Raw genomic sequence first — 16930 nt, 5'->3', positions numbered from 1 at the left:
CAGATGTGAGAGCTGGGCTTCTCCAGTGTACCTGAGTTCATAGAATCAACCAGGTTGGAAGAGACCTCAAAGATCAGCCAGGTCAACCTAGCACCCAGCCCTGGCAAATCAACTAGACCATGGCACTAAATGCCTCATCCAGGCTTTGCTTCAACACCTCCAGGGATGGTGACTCCACCACCTCCCTGGGCAGCCCATTCCAATGCCAATCACTCTCTCTGACAACAGCTTCCTCCTAACATCCAGCCTGTACTTCCCCTGCACAACTTGAGACTGTGTCCCCTTGTTCTATTGCTGAGTTGCTGTTTCAGGAGAGCAAGCTGGTGCCCTCCAGGTTCTACCAGTGTGTGACTCAATGTCTAGGCACTGTGGGCAGCCTTGAGAGGCTTAACACTGGCAATCAGATGGCAGTGTAGATGTGACTGCTGAGAGGCACTTGTGTGGGACCTGAGCCTGGCTCTATGCATGTGCTGGTTTGAGCCTAGCTAGAATATTTTAGTGAGCCTATGAGTGTAGTAGCCATCACCATGGTTTTCTTTTCACAGCCTATAGTGTAATTCTTCTCACCAAAACATCCCAGCTAGGCTCAAACTAGCACACCAGCACACAGTTTGCTGTATGTTTTTTGCTGGGAGAAGGCAGTGACAAACACCAGCACACTGTAAAAATAGCCCCCTTGAAATGTTTTTTCCTCCCCCCTACCAACCTGTCCCTGCCTGACTCAGTGCCTTCAAGCAGGTTGTGTGGAGAGGAGGAGTGTTGTTCATTGAGATTAGTAGGTGTGGCTGCAGGAAAATCAAGTAGAAGGGTTGACCTTCCAGTAAAGCTGCAGGGTGCAGCTCAGCTCTGAGATGCTCTATCCAGTATGAGTTTCACTTACATTTTGACTGGGTGATTTCTCTCTCTCTGTTTTTGGACAAAATGAAACCTATTTTGATAGATGGGTTTTTTTTGGGGGGAGGGGGGGATTCTGGAGTTTAATCACCTCTAACTCTCTGACTTGCAGGTGGAACACCAGTACTCACACATATTCACTGTGACAGTAAGGAAAGCCACCAATGTCACCAAAGGAGCCATTGGTGACATGCGTGAGTATTCTCTCTTTGTTTTGTCTCTTCCTTCCAGGAGCCTGTAGCTGGAAGCAGGGGGAAGTGACACATCATGCTTTAAATGGTTGTTAGTGGGCTGATGGGGTGGGTTTGTGTGTCTTGCTTGTTAAAGCTGGAGCAAAGCATGCATTTCATGCCTCACTCCCTCCAATAGCAGATTTGCAGCTGCTTCTTTCCACTGATCCCAGAAAGCTGAACAAGTTGTGAACGATTTGCCTGCCAGCAACACCTACCCTGAGCCTTTTGGCTCAGTCGGAAGTGCTGCTCAGAAGAGGAGTGAAACTAGCCATAGGGCTGCCTTCAAAAGGCTGTGGTTTGGTGGTGGAAACACTTAGAAGGAAGCTGAGGTCTCTGCTGAGTCACTGCAGTAAGAAGCAAAAGCAGGAACCCCAAAGTGGATAAGCAGATCTCCTGGTGTCTGCAGGGTGCCAGCACTTCTGATTAGCGCCCAAGCCTCTGGGCTTTGCAGCTGAACAGGAAACTACTGGGAAGAATGACCCAGGAAAACTTCTTTGCTCTTGAAGGGGGAAGAAGGATAGAATGATGTATTGGCTGAAGCTTAAAAGAGCATTCCTGTTCCTTGGGTGCAAGTGCTGTGCTGTCAGGCTGGCTCTCCCTTGGCCTGGTGCTTCACGTAGAGCATGCCATAGCCTAAGACCTGCAGTCTGGGACTGGGAGAATGGATGTGGTACCTTGCTCCTGCTCTCTCTTCAGGCTCACTTGGCATATTTGTAGACTCACAGAATGCTTTGGGTTGGAAGGGACTTTGAAAATCATCTAGTTGTAACCGTGCTGCCTTGAGCTTCTCAGCTAGACTTGGCTGCTCAAGGCCTTGTCCAGCCTGGCCTTAAAGATCTCCAGGGAGGGGCAATCCACGGCCCCTCTGGGCAAGCTGTTCCAGAGTCTCACCACCCTCTACTGAAGAAATTCTTCCTAAGATCCAGTCTAACCCTGCTCTACCTCAGCTTTAAACCATTCCCCCTGTTCCATCTCTAGACATCCTTATGGAAGGTCCCTCTGCAGCCTTCCTGTAGGATCCCTTCAGGTACCAGAAGGCAGCTCTGAGATCCCCATGAAATGGTCTCTTCTCCAGTCTGAACAACCCCAGCTCCCTCAGCCTATCCTCCTAACAGATATGCTCCAGCTCTTGGATCATCTTTGTGGCCCTCCTCTGGTGTCTTTCTTATGCTGGAGACACTAGAGCTAGATCCAGGCAAAACTCTTATCTTACCAAATCACCAAGCCCAAAAAGCTGTTCAAGGAGAACTTTTTGTTCTGCTAAAACTTGGCAGAGTTGTGCCTCTGAAACCTGCTTGATTTCCTGGCTGAGACAGCTATAATGCTCCATAGCCTGAAGCATCTCCAACCTAGGGTACCTCTGAGGAAGCTTCCAGGTTTCTGGGGCTTTTTCATGGAGTGCCAAAACTCCTGAAGTGAAAAATCTTCTGATTGTTGCTTCTATTTTTATTTTAGGAAAAAGAAAACTGGTTTCTATTTCCCACATAGATAGAAAGCTTGGTGGCTTGGAGCCTGGAGGCTGTTGGATCACATCACTAATCATCTTAATTACTTAAGAAGCATCAAGCAGTGAGCAGTGGAGGTGGATTTTGTTGTGTTTTGCTCTCCTTTCTTCCTTATCAGTCTTGCCAAGACTTTATGGGCTAGCTGTGAAATATATGAGTGAATCAAAGCTGATTAAAGATGGGGAAGCCCTTACAGTTCTTTCTGGGCTTTGTGATACTTCTGTTTGTCCCTGCAGCTCCCTAAAAGGAGGTTGGAGCCAGGTGAGGATCAGTCACTTCTCCCTTGTAGCAAGATATAGGAAGAGAGGAAATGGACTCAGGTTGTGTCTGGGGAGGTCTAGGTTGGGTATTGGAGAGCTATGAGGATGATGAAGGGACTTGAACATCTCTCCTGTGAAGAAAGACTGAGAGAGCTGGGGCTGTTTAGTCTGGAGAAGGGAAGGCTGAGAGTGGATCTTATTGATGTCCCAGTGGACAGCAAGTTATCTATGGGATAGCAATGTGCCCTTGTGGCCAAGATGGCCTGTGGTGTCCTGGGGTGCATCAAGAAAAGATCTGGGGAGGCTCCCCTCCTCTGCTCTGCCCTGGTGAGACTACACCTGGGATATTGTGTCCAGTTTTGGATTCCCCAATTTGAGAGCTACAGGAATCTGCTGGAGAGAGTCCAACAGAGAGCTGTGAGGATGATGAAGGGACTTGAATATCTCCCCTATGAAGAAAGACTAAGAGACCTGAGGCTGTTTAGTTTGGAGAAGGGAAGGCTGAGAGTGGATCTTACTGATGTCTCTAAGTATCTGAGGAGTGGCCATCAAGATGAAGGTGCCAGCTTCTTTTTGGTGGTGACCAGTGATAGTTCAAGGAACTGTCCTGGAACTCAGGATGTTCCACCTCAACATGAGGAGAAACTTCTTTGGTGTGAGGATGCTGGAGGCCTGGAGCAGGCTGGTTAGAGGGATAGGAAGAGAAGAAATGGACTCAAGTTGTGTCTGGGGAGGTCTAAGTTGGGTATTAGAAGAAAATTCTTCACTGGAAGGGTTCACAACCACTGGAATAGGCTACCCAGGGAGGTGGCTGAATCTCCACCCCTGGAGCTATTTAAAAGATGCAGAGATGTGCTGAGGGGGCATGGTTTAGCACCAGCCTTTGGTAGAATTAGAGAATGGTTGGACTCAGTGATCTTGAAGGCCTTTTCCAGACTAACTAAATGACTAAAATAGTTCATTTTAAGGATTTGAAGTCTCTCTTCTCAAGGAGTTTGAGAGGAGAGGTCTGGTGTTACATGGTGCTTCAGCTCTTTTGGTGGGCATGGAGTGCCCATGACATCTCTGGCACAGTTATCCCCCAGCTTTGTCTCCTCAAGCCTGAGCTGGGGAGATAAGCAGTATTTTAAGGAAGCTTGTCAAGAGTTCTTGAGCTCTTCATTACTGGGGAGCATAAATGGGTTGTCTCATCCTTACAGCTGTGGAATAGATGCCTGCTGCACTGCAACCTGCCACGAATTTCCTGCAGAGAACAGCTCTCACACAGCACTGCTGACTCAAGGCATATTTTTAATGCCCTAGCTGATCTGGGTGGCTGGAACAACAGAGACAATTTGAGCTAGGATAGCTTCCAGCCTTCCCCTTTATTTGATTTGGCTGAGATTCCCTATTGTCTCTGCAAGCTTGAACATTTTTGTGGAGGGATCTGACAAAGACAAGCAATCAAATCCAAATCTAGGTCATACCAGGATCTGAGGAGCTAAGCTACAGTAGCTGCTTTTGTTCCTCACTCAAAGCTCATCAAAGCAAACAGAAATGGCAATACTTGCATCAGAGATGTTTTCCAGGCAAATGCTTTTCATATCTGTGAAGGAAGTTTGGCTTCTTGCAGCAGTTTGTCGTTTTGTGGAGGTGTGTGTGGATCCTCACCGTGAGAACTGCTGTAAGAGTGCATGGCCCAGGGTGAGAGGTGGCTAAAATGGAGCTCATGAAGTTCAACAGGGACAAATGCATCTGGGGAGGAACAACTCCATGCACTGGTACATAGTAGGGGTGTCCTGCTGGAAAGCAGTTCCATGGAGAAAGACCTTGGACTCCTAGTGGACAGCAAGTTATCTATGGGATAGCAATGTGCCCTTGTGGCCAAGATGGCCTGTGGTACCCTGGGGTGCATCGAGAAAAGATCTGGGGAGGCTCTCCCCCTCTGCTCTGCCCTGGTGAGACTACACCTGGGATATTGTGTCTGGTTTTGGATTCCCCAGTTCGAGAGAGATAGGAATCTGCTGGAGAGAGTCCAACAGAGAGCTATGAGGATGATGGAGGGACTTGAATAGTCACTGTCCCTGGAGGTGTTGAAGAAAAGCCTGGATGAGGCACTTAGTGCCATGGTCTAGTTGATTGGATAGGGTTGGGGGATAGGTTGGACTGGCTGATCTTGGAGTTCTCTTCCAACCTGGTTGATTCTATGACTAAGAGAGCTGGGGCTGTTTAGTTTGGAGAAGAGAAGGCTGAAAATGGATCTTACTGATGTCTCTTAATATCTAAGGGGTGGCTGTCAAGATGGAGGTGCCAGCTTCTTTTTGGTGGTGACCAGTGATAGTTCAAGGAACAGTGGATACAAGCTGGAACCTAGGAAGTTCCACCTCAACATGAGGAGAAGCTTCTTTGGTGTGAGGATGCTGGAGGCCTGGAGCAGACTGCCCAGAGAGATGGTGGAGTCTGCTTTGGAGACTTCCCAAACTCACCTGGATGTGTTCCTGTGTGACCTGCTCTGCCTGATCCAAGACCCTTCTTATTTCAGGCCCACTTGCTGTTGCTTTTGTGTAACAGCATTTACTGATTCCACTTGGTTTAATTTTAGGGTGTCCCTTTCCAGGTAACTTTCACACCCTAGATGCTGTCCTGTCAATATCTGCTCTATCTTCACAAGAGATTTCATATCTGAGTTAGGGACTACTTCTCTTACAGCTGTGTTCAACAATTCTGGCTAAGCCTTTTGACAGGCTGAAATATTTATGGTTCAAGCAGCTGCAGCAGATGTGTGGCTGGCCACCATTCTGCTTTGTTACTCTCCCTCCAACAGGATGGAGGGAAAAGGAAGATGAAAAAAGCTTTCAAGAGTCAAGATGAGGACAGGGAGATCACCAACCTACTGCCACCATGGGCAAACTAGAAATGCTTTACAGTGAGGGTGGTGAGACACTGAAACAGGTTGCCCAGAGAGGTTGTGGATGCCTCCTTCATGGGGTTGTTCAAAGCCACGTTGGATGAGTTCTTGAGCAACCTGATGCAGTGGAAGGTGTCCCTGCCCACAGCTGGGGGGCTGGAACTAGATGATCTTGAAGGTCATTTCCAACCCAACCCATTCTGTAAGTCCATGAAATAATCTTCCTTTTACTGCCAGTTAATCATTCTTTTATTGCCAGTTAATTGTGAGAATGTGAGGTGATAAGAAGCAAAACTAAGCCCACTTTACTCCCTACACCTCCTTTTTCCCAGGCTCAGCTTCACTCCTGACTCCTCTGCAGCCTCCATGTGCTGCAGGGGCTGGTGACTGGGGTTGCAGTCAGTTTGTAACTTGCTGTCTCTGCCTCTCTTTCCTCACACTTCTCTGCTTCCAGCATGTCATCTCTCCCACAGCATAGTGCTTCATGACCTTCTCCAACACAGGTCCTTCCTACAGGCTGTGCTCCACTGTGGGCCCTTTCCATGAGGTACAGTTCCTCAGGAACATGCTGCTCCAGTGTGGGCACTTCCCACGTGCTGCAGTCCTACAGGAATGTTTTGTTCTCTCGTGGGTCCCCCATGTGCCTTATCTCCTGCCAGAAAACATGCTCCTGCGTGGGCTCCTCTCCACAGGGTACAGCTCCTCACATGAGTCTGCTCCTGCGTGGGCTCTGCATGGGCTGTGACTTCCTTCAGAGCACATCCACCTGCTTCCCTGTGGAATCCTCCACAGGCTGCAGTGTGGATCTCTGTTCCACCATGGACTTCCTCTGGCTGCAGAGGGACAACCTCTGTCACTATGAGGGAATATCAACTCTGGCATCTGGAGCACCTCCTCCTTCACAGGGGTGATATCTGCAGGATTACTTCTGCATTCCTACTCCTCTCTCACAGCCACTGCACTGATTTTTACCTTTCTTTAGCTATGTTGTCATGGAGGAGCCACCAGTGCCACTGGTGGGCTGAGCCTCACTTAGCAGCTGTGCACCATCTTGGGGCTAGCTGAAACTTTATTTGTCTGATGTTGAGGTGCTGGAACATGTCCAGAGAAGGGCAACAAAGCTGGTGAGGGGCCTGGAGCACAAATCCTATGAGGAGAGGCTGAGGGAGCTGGGCCTGTTTAGCCTGGAGAGGAGGAGGCTCAGGGGTGATCTTATTACTGTCTACAACTACCTGAAGGGGCATTGTAGCCAGGTGGGGGGTGGCCTCTTCTCCCAGGCAACCAGCAATAGAACAAGGGGACACAGTCTCAAGTTGTGCCAGGGGAGATATAGGCTGGATGTTAGGAAGAAGTTCTTCACAGAGAGAGTGATTTCCCATTGGAATGGGCTGCCCAGGGAGGTGGTGGAGGCACCGTCCCTGGGGGTCTTCAAGAAAAGACTGCTGAGGCACTTAGTGCCATGGTCTAGTTGATTGGTTAGGGCTGGGTGATAGGTTGGCCTGGCTGATCTTGGAGGTCTCTTCCAACCTGCTTGATTCTATGATTCTATGATTCTATGTTGGGGCAGTATCTGGTATCAGCTTGCACAAGTCACCTCTCCAGCACCCTGCTGACCAAAAGCTGCCATGTAAACCAAGTATGAGGTGGAATCTGTCAGAATCTGCCTGTTCTTGGTGAGAAATTGATTATCTTAATTACTTAGCTTCCTAGTAGTTAAAAGGTTCAGTAGACATTGTAAAATTGAGGCCACAGGTGGAGTACTGGGTCTGATTCTGAGCTCCCCGGATCAGAAGAGATGAGCAACTACTGTAGAGAGTGCAGCAGAGGCTATAAAGGTACTGAGGGGCCTAGAGCAGGTCTGTGAGGAGGAAAGATTGAGAAACCTGGGGCCATTTAGCCTGCAGAGGAGTGGCATGAGAGGGGACCTGATCAATGCTGGGCAAGAAGATAAGGTCAGACTCTTGTTAACGGTGCCTAGCAATAGAACAACAGGCAACAGACACAAAGGGGAACACAGGAGGTTCCACCTGAACAGAAGGAGAAAATTCTTTGGTGTGAGGGTTCTGGAGCCCTGGAGCAGGCTGCCCAGAGAGATTGTGGAGTCTCCTTCTCTGGAGAGACTCCAGACCCACCTGGATGTTGTGGCTCTGGGGCAAGCTGCTGTGGATCCCTCTGCTTTAACAGGGTGGTTGGACTAGGTGATCTCCAGAGGTCTTTTGCAACCATTTCACCAAAGTAATCACAGTTCTGCCACTTCCCTCACTGGAGCTGTCATGGCTTGAATCTGCTGCTGTTACTCATAGCATGCTGCAGTCATGCTAGCTTCAAAAAGCTGAAGGTGCTAGCTGGAACACAGTATTGTGGGGCTGTAAGCTCAGCTTGTAACATGGGAGATGAGGAGGAATGTGAGAGTTTTCTGGCTTGGGCTTTTGGCTCACTTGCTTCTGCTTGCTGATTTGTGCCTTGCTTTTGCTGCAGATAGGCTAAGGTAATGGTGCATTTTGTCCCTTGCTCCTCTGATTTTGCTCCTTAAACTCTATTCTTGTCTCAATCCTGAGTTTTTGTGTGTTACTTTTCCCTCATTTCTGTGTTGGGAAAAGAGCTTAACCTGCTGGTTCAGTTTGACATCTTTTGTTTTGATTTAAACTGTTACAGGAACTTTTGCAAAAGAACCTTGCCTCAGCTCCAGTGAGTTCATACAGTAGATGCTTAGCTTTGTGTCTCCTCCAGACACCTCACCGTACTGCAGAGCCTCTCCTTGCTTCTGTGGCAGCACAGGAGCTTGCAGACAATGCCCAGAATCCCAAACTGCAGCATTCAGAGAGAAATGCTTACAATCTGTTATAGAATCAATCAGGTTGGAAGAGACCTCCAAGATCAGCCAGGCCAACCTAGCACCCAGCCCTATCCAATCAACCAGACTGTGGCACTAAGTGCCTCAGCCAGGCTTTGCTTCAACACCTCCAGGGACAGAGACTCCACCACCTCCCTGGGCAGCCCATTCCAATGCCAATCACTCTCTCTGCCATCAACTTCCTCCTAACATCCAGCCTAGACCTCCCCTGCCACAACTTGAGACTGTGTCCTCTTGTTCTGTTGCTGGTTGCCTGGCAGAAGAGACCAACTCCACCTGGCTACAGCCTCCCTTCAGGTAGCCTACCTGAAGCAGTTGTTCTGCTGCACCTGCTGCTATCTTCCCCCACCGCTGTCTTGGCTGCTGCTTGACCCCTTCCTCACCTTCCTTAAGGCTATTAGATTTCTGTAGTAGTTTATTCTCCTTATACTGTTATATTTAGTTTAAACCATAAGAAATACCATTTCATTTTCTCCTGATGTTCCAAAAATCCATGTTGCAGTGAATTTACTCTACCAGGGGAGGGAATCCACCCTAACCCGGGACACCCTGGTAGGCTGCTCAGATAAACAAGTCAAAGTATGAGGAGCAGTCAGGCCAGGCAACAGAGTTCAACTCCAGTTGCAAAACTTGCAGTACACTCAAATTGGGGCAGTTGAGGGCACAAGTCCAGGCTGGGTGAGGAGTGGCTGGAGAGCAGTCTGGAGGAGAAGGACTTGGGCATGTCAGTTGATGAAACATTTCTTGTGAGCCAGCAGTGGTCAATAGCAGCCCAGAATGCTGCATCCAAAGCAGTGAGAGTAGGACAGGGAGGGGATTCTGCCCCTCTGCTCTGCTGAGACCCCACTTGGAGCACTGTGTCCAATTGAGGTGCCCCCAGCATAAGAAGGATGTGGTAAAGTCTTGAAGTAGTTCCAGAGAAGGGCATGAAGATGATCAGAGGGCTGGAGCACCTCCCCTCTGGGGACAGGCTGAGACAGTTGAAGCTATTCAGCCTGGAGAGGAGAAGGCTCCAGGGAGACCTTAGAGCAGCCTTGCAGTACCTGAAGAGGGCTGCAGGAGAGCTGGGGAGAGACTTTTTACAAGGGCTTGGAGTGACAAGATGAGAAGGAGTGGATTGAAGCTTGAGGAAAGCAGTTTTAGGCTGGAGATTAGGAAGAAGTTCTTTCCAGTGAGGGTGGTGAGACACTGGTACAGGCTGTCCAGGGAGGTCCAGGTTTCCCTGGAGATACTCAAGGCCAGGTTGGATGAGACCTTGAGCAGCCTGTTCTAGTGGGAGATGCTCCTGCCCATGACAGGAGAGTTTGAACTAGATGATCTTTAAGGTTCCTTCCAACTGAAACCATTTTATGAATCATGGAGACAGAAAGCAGCTCTTGCAGGTGGCTCTTTGGTACAGATAGCTCACGCTGCTGCAATCAGCAGCCATCATTCCCTGCAGACATTCCAATGGGACAGTGTCCCTGATGTACTGCCTGGTTGCCTCTTGCTTCCTCAAAGAGATGAGAAGCTGTTGTGTTGCCTGAGGTGAGTTTCTTTCCTGCAGTGCCAGCCTGGCCCTTGCTGTAGAATGTACTTCACCAACGTGGAGGTGATGTCCAGTGCAGGTTCTGTCACCATTTCTCTCTTCACTGTCTTTTGCCCTGGGGTTGGCCTCCCTGTGGGCCATAGCTGGTGGTGTAGGAGCTGACTGATTGATTGGCCTCCCTGTGAGCCATAGCTGGTGGTGTAGGAGCTGACTGATTGAAAGGTCTGGGGTTGGCCTCCCTGTGGGCTGTAGCTCTTGGTGTAGGAGCTCACTGTTTGAAAGGTCTGGGGTTGGCCTCCCCGTGGGCTGTAGCTCTTGGTGTAGGAGCTCACTGTTTGAAAGGTCTTCTGCCCTGGAGTTGGCCTCCCTGTGGGCCATAGCTCTTGGAGTAGGAGCTGACTGATTGAAAGGTCTTCTGCCCTGGGGTTGGCCTCCCTGTGGGCCATAGCTCTTGGTGTAGGAGCTGACTGTTTGAACGGTCTGGGGTTGGCCTCCCTGTGGGCCATAGCTGGTGGTGTAGGAGCTGACTGATTGAAAGGTCTGGGGTTGGCCTCTCTGTGAGCCATAGCTGGTGGTGTAGGAGCTGACTGATTGAAAGGTCTGGGGTTGGCCTCCCTGTGACCATAGCTCTTGGTGTAGGAGCTGACTGATTGAAAGGTCTTCTGCCCTGGGGCTGGCCTCCCTGTGAGCCATAGCTGGTGGTGTAGGAGCTGACTGATTGAAAGGTCTTTTGCCCTGGGGTTGGCCTCCCTGTGAGCCATAGCTGGTGGTGTTGGAGGTAGCTGATGGGAAGCTAGAGGCACCACAGTCTGATGCAGTTCACTGAGATGTGTGAGGTGATTTCAACTGCAGCTGAAGATCTGCCTGCTTGTACCACAGCAGGGACATAACAGCTGCTGTAACACCAGCTCATGTGGGACTGTTCCAGCTGTTGTCTAGCACAGCTGGCTGGACAGGCACCCTGACTTAGCTACACTTATGCAACTGCCCAAGTGTCATCAGATGACAATCTTCCTGCAAGGCTCCGCAGCAGGATCTGATTTCCACAAGGGATCTGAGGAGGAAAACAATCCAAACTCCTCTGCTTTGCCAGCTGAGCAACCTGGAAAAAGTAGGTCAGAGTTGGTCAATGTTCCAAGTCCTACGAGCTGCATGTGCAGGAGCTGCCAGAGGTACTCCATGCCTAACAGAGAGCAGAGGAAGAGGGCTGTAGGATAGAATCATAGAGACATTTTGCTTGGAAAAAACCTTGAAGGTCATCCAGTCCAACCATTCTCTACCTCTGCCAAAGCTGGTGCTAAACCATGTCCCTCAGCACCACAGCTCTGCCTCTTTGAAACACCTCCAGCAATGGGGATTCAGCCACCTCCCTGGGCAGCCTGTTATGGTGCTTGAGAAGCCTGTCAGTGAAGAAGTTTCTTCTCATATCTAACATAAACGTGCCCTGGAGCAATATGAAACCATTTCCTCTCATCCTGTCATTTCTTATTTGGGATCGGAGACGGATCTGCATCTGGCTTCAGCCTCCTTTCAGGGGCCTGTAGAGAGCAAGGCCTCCCATGACCCTCCTCTTGTCCAGGCAAGGAGAATGCCACTCCATGCTGGAATGTGTCCAGAGAATGGTGATGAAGCTGGTGAGGGGCCTGGAGCACAGCCCTGTGAGGAGAGGCTGTGCAGCCTGCAGAAGAGGAGGCTCAGGGCAGAGCTCATTGCTGTCTACAACTCCCTGAAGGGAGGCTGTAGCCAGGTGGGGTTGGGCTCTGCTGCCAGGCAAGCAGCAACAGAAGAAGGGGACACAGTCGCAAGGTGTGCCAGGCTGGATGTGAGGAGGAAGTTGTTGTCAGAGAGAGTGATTGGCATTGGAATGGGCTGCCCAGGGAGGTGGTGGAGTCACTGTGCCTGGAGGTGTTGAAGAAAAGCCTGGATGGGGCACTTAGTGCCATGGTCTGGTTGATTGTATGGGGCTGGGTGCTAGGTTGGCCTGGCTGAGCTTGGAGGTCTCTTCCAACCTGTTTGATTCTTTGATTCCAGGACCTACTGGAGCTTGATGGTGACTGGAAACTCTTTCTGTTTCATGTCCTGTCATGTGTTCAAGCAGAACTTCCAGGGAGTTATGAATACCACTTTCTCCAGTTGTTCTCCCTTAAGGACCTGTTAGTATCAGTGAGAAGATGCTGCTGTGAGTGCTTCCCAAGCCATTCTTCCCTCCTCTGAATGGAATGTGTGCAAGAATCTGGCTGAGCAGCAAGGCAGGGGCAGGAACACTTCACAGGTGTCACTTCATTTTGGAGTTTCCTGTAGTGGCTTGCACTGGCAGCGATGATGAGTTTAGGAAGATGTGATCTTTGCATAGCCTGAGCCTATAGTTAGAATCATGGAATTGTTTTGGTTGGAAGAGACCTTTTAGATCATCAAGTCCAACCATTAACTCAGCACTGCCAAATCACCGCTAAACCATGTCCCTCGGCACCACATCTGCATGGCTTTTACTTCCCTTCAAGGGATGGTGACACAACCACTGCCCTGGGCAGCCTGTTCCAAGCTTTAGTAACCCTTTCAGAGAAGAAAGTGTTCCTCGTGTCCAACCTGAACCTCCTCTGGCACAATTCAGGGCTATTTCCTCTTCTATTACTTGTTACTAGGGAGAAGTGACAAACTCCTGCCTGGCTCCAGCCTCCTTCAGGGAACTATAAAGAGCAATCAGGGAACTATAAAGAGCAATCAGGTCTCCCCTCAACTTCCTTTTCTCCTAGTTCCCCCAGCTGCTCCTCACCAGACCTGTTCTCTAGACCTTTCACCAGCTTCCTTACCTTTCTTTGGATCTGCTCCAGGACCTCAATGATCTTTGTGGAGTTAGGGGCCCAAAACCAAAGTCAGAATTTGAGGTGAAACAGTTCTGCCTAGTTAGGACAGTTCCTGGGTTATTAAAGCATTCCTTCCAGCTGTCTGAATTAAGAAGTCCAGGGCAGAAGCTCTTCTCTTTCCAAAGCCTGGAGGCTGTACTTCATATATTAATCATATTAAACCAAGCTTTAGGGCTGCTGGTGGAAGAATAAAACCTCTGAAGCCTCATGATACCAAACACATCCAGTGTAAACTTGTTCTGCAGATATAGGAACCATTGCCAGTGTAATGCTGTAGGAGTAGTCTTTCTGACAGACTAGGAATCATCCATACTCCATCAGCTAACATCACCCTGGCATGAAAGTCATTGGCCAGGAATGCAGTGATCTGCCCAAACCCACTGAAGATCAAATTATCTCTGCCCAGATCTAGCATAATCAAGGACCTGTAGTCACAGCTGTAGGCAGCTGTGCCACTGCTCATATCCTTCTGCTTCTGTCTTGGCAGAGTGAGATGTTGGCACTGAAAATGCTCTTAAGAATTACAGAATCACAGAATTAACCAGGTTGGAAAAGACCTCTAAGATCATTGAGTCCAAGTTATCACTTAACCCTTCTAATTAACTAAACCATGGCACTAAGTGCCTCATCCAGCCTCCTCTTAAACACTTCCAGAGGCAGTGACTCCACCACCTCTCTGGGCAGCCCATTCCAATGCCAATCACTCCTTCTGTGAAGAGCTTCCTCCTAACATCTAGCCTGAACCTGCCCTGATACAGCTTGAAGCTGTGTCATAAAATAATAGAATCAACCAGGTTGGAAGAGACCTCCAAGATCACCCGGTCCAACCTAGCACCCAGCCCTGTCCAGTCAACCAGACCATGGCACTAAGTGCCTCTGCCAGGCTTTGCTTCAACACCTCCAGGGACAGCAACTCCACCACCTCCCTGGGCAGCCCATTCCAATGCCAATCACTCTCTGGGAAGAGCTTCCTAACATCCAGCCTAAACCTGCCCTTGCACAGTTTGAGGCTGTGTCCACTTCTTCTGTTGCTGGTTGCCTGGGAGAAGAGATCTACCTCCACCTGGCTACAGCCTCCCTTCAGGTAGTTGGAGTAGAGCTGGGTATTTAATTAAACCCCCCCCAAACCCCTTGGATTCTGGCACGCTCCTAGAGAACTGGATTGTTCTCTTGACTAGTGCATACTAATCACAGAGTGGTGGGGGTCAGAAGGGACCTCTGGAGATCATCAAGTTCAACCCTGCTGCTAAAGCAGGGGCACCCACAGCAGCTTGCCCAGGATCTTGTCCAGTCAGGTTTGGAAAGTCTGTGTCTTTGAAAGACAAATTCTTACTGTGAAGTTTTGGGCCTTTTTGTAGCAAAGCAGATTTTGGTATATTTCAACAAGTTTGCATTTTCTCTTCAGCATGGAGAAGAGAGGGCCCTGGGGAGATCTTAGAGTGGCCTTCTAGTGTCTGAAGGGGGCTACAGGAGAGCTGGGGAAGGTCTCTTTACAAGGGCTTAGAGTGATAGGGTGAGTGCCATGAATGGAAGCTTGAGGAAGGCAGATTTAGACTGGAGCTTAGAAGGAAATTCTTTATAGTGAGGGTGGTAAGACACTGGAACATGGAGGTCATGAATGCTGCCTCCCTAGGGGTGTTCAAGGTCAGGTTAGATGAGGCCTTGAGCAACCCAGTCTAGTGGGAGATGTCCCATGGCAGGGTGTTGGAACTAGATGATCTTTAAGATATCTTCCAACTCAAACCATTCTATGATTTGTTTAAACCTTTGATGGACAAAAGAGTTACATTTTATTGTGTAATGGCAGTGGCTTCATCCTTGGTGCTTTGGAGCAGCCTTTCTGTAGTCTCTTTATGAGTGATGGCAGTGGCTTCATCCTTGGTGCTTTGGAGCAGCCTTTCTGTAGTCTCTTTATGTGTAATGGCAGTGGCTTCATCCGTGGTGCTTTGGAGCAGCCTTTCTGTAGTCTCTTTATGAGTGATGGCAGTGGCTTCATCCTTGGTGCTTTGGAGCAGCCTTTCTGTAGTCTCTTTATGTGTAATGGCAGTGGCTTCATCCGTGGTGCTTTGGAGCAGCCTTTCTGTAGCCTCTTTATGAGTGATGGCAGTGGCTTCATCCTTGGTGCTATGGTGCAGCCTTTCTGTAATCTCTTTATGTGTAATGGCAGTGGCTTTGTCCTTGGTGCTTTGGAGCAGCCTTTCTGTAGCCTCTTTATGAGTGATGGCAGTGGCTTCATCCGTGGTGCTTTGGAGCAGCCTTTCTGTAGTCTCTTTATGTGTAATGGCAGTGGCTTCATCCTTGGTGCTTTGGAGCAGCCTTTCTGTAGTCTCTTTATGTGTAATGGCAGTGGCTTCACCCTTGGTGCTTTGGAGCAGCCTTTCTGTAGTCTCTTTATGTGTAATGGCAGTGGCTTCATCCTTGGTGTTATGGAGCAGCCTTTTTGTAGTCTCTTTATATGTAATGGCAGTGGCTTCATCCTTGGTGCTATGGAGCAGCCTTTCTGTAGTCTCTTTACGTGTAATGGCAGTGGCTTCATCCTTGGTGCTTTGGAGCAGCCTTTCTGTAGTCTCTTTATATGTAATGGCAGTGGCTTCATCCTTGGTGCTTTGGAGCAGCCTTTCTGTAGTCTCTTTACGTGTAATGGCAGTGGCTTCATCCTTGGTGCTTTGGAGCAGCCTTTCTGTAGTCTCTTTATATGTAATGGCAGTGGCTTCATCCTTGGTGCTTTGGAGCAGCCTTTCTGTAGTCTCTTTATATGTAATGGCAGTGGCTTCATCCTTGGTGCTATGGAGCAGCCTTTCTGTAGTCTCTTTATATGTAATGGCAGTGGCTTCACCCTTGGTGCTTTGGAGCAGCCTTTCTGTAGTCTCTTTATGAGTGATGGCAATGGCTTCATCCTTGGTGCTTTGGAGCAGCCTTTCTGTAGTCTCTTTATGAGTGATGGCAGTGGCTTCATCCTTGGTGCTTTGGAGCAGCCTTTCTGTAGTCTCTTTATGTCTGTTCTAGTCAGGGAATTGAAACTGGAATGACTGAAATGGAAATTCCATCTCTGAAATGCTAATTAAATTAAAATTGGAGCCTGATGAAAGTCAACTTGGCAAGTTAGTACCAAAAACTCAAATGATTTCCAGTCATGGTAAAAGAATTGGGCAGGTTTCTGTTATAGATGGCTTTAAAGGCTGTGTGCTTTTCAATGTGAAAATGATTGATCCTACTTAGTGCCTCTTGTGTGCTTCACTTCATGATTCATGATGTGACCTAGACAGAGCATTCTGTAGCAGTTACCTAACCAGGAGAGAAATCTTTGAGGCTGGGAGAAGTCTTTGAGGCCTCACTTAGAGCTTGGCAGTAGTGGTGGGATTGTGAACTCTGGGTGAGAGGTTGGCTTTGATGATCTCAAAGGTCTTTTCCAGTCTCAGCAGTCCTACAGTTCCTACCTCTCAGGCATTCCTTAAGTCAGTGTGCTTACAAGTAATGGTTTGGGTGCCTTGTTGTTGGAGAGCTGCCTTCAAGCCCTGAGCATTACAAGCATTTGGTGGTTGCACATGGCCTTGAGCAACCAAGTCTAGCTGAGAGAACTCCTTGCCCATGGCAGGGAGGTTGGAGTAGATGATCTCTGAGATCCAGTCCAACCTAAGCCACTTGACTGTATGATTTTGCTAATTAGAATCATAGAATGGTTTAGGTTGGAAGGGACCTAAAAGATCATCCAGTTCCAACCCCCTACCATAGGGATGGACACCTCCTACTGGAACAGGTTGCTCAAGGTCTCATCCAACCTGGCCTTGAATATCTCCAGGGAGGGAGCAGCCACAGTCTCCCTGGGCAACTGTGCCAGTGTCTCACCACCCTCACTGTAAAGAACTTCTTCCTAGTATCTAGTTTGAATCTCCCCTCTGCCAGTT

General features: G+C 49.0%; 1 protein-coding gene across 2 annotated transcripts in view; it reads left to right on the top strand.

Moving 5' to 3' along the window:
• The window catches only part of PLA2G4A (phospholipase A2 group IVA), a 93288-nt gene that overhangs the window by 28083 nt on the left and 48275 nt on the right, over nucleotides 1-16930 (top strand). For both annotated transcript variants that reach the window (XM_064148047.1, XM_064148048.1), the window contains one exon: nucleotides 1007-1088. In XM_064148047.1, coding sequence (XP_064004117.1) covers nucleotides 1007-1088 — 82 coding nt within the window. The remainder of the gene's footprint in view (nucleotides 1-1006; nucleotides 1089-16930) is intronic.

This window comes from Pogoniulus pusillus, chromosome 8, assembly GCF_015220805.1.
Source record: "Pogoniulus pusillus isolate bPogPus1 chromosome 8, bPogPus1.pri, whole genome shotgun sequence".
Lineage (NCBI taxonomy): Eukaryota > Metazoa > Chordata > Aves > Piciformes > Lybiidae > Pogoniulus > Pogoniulus pusillus.
The sequence above is the reverse complement of the archived record's forward strand: the minus strand, read 5'-3'. Positions and strand labels throughout refer to the sequence as shown.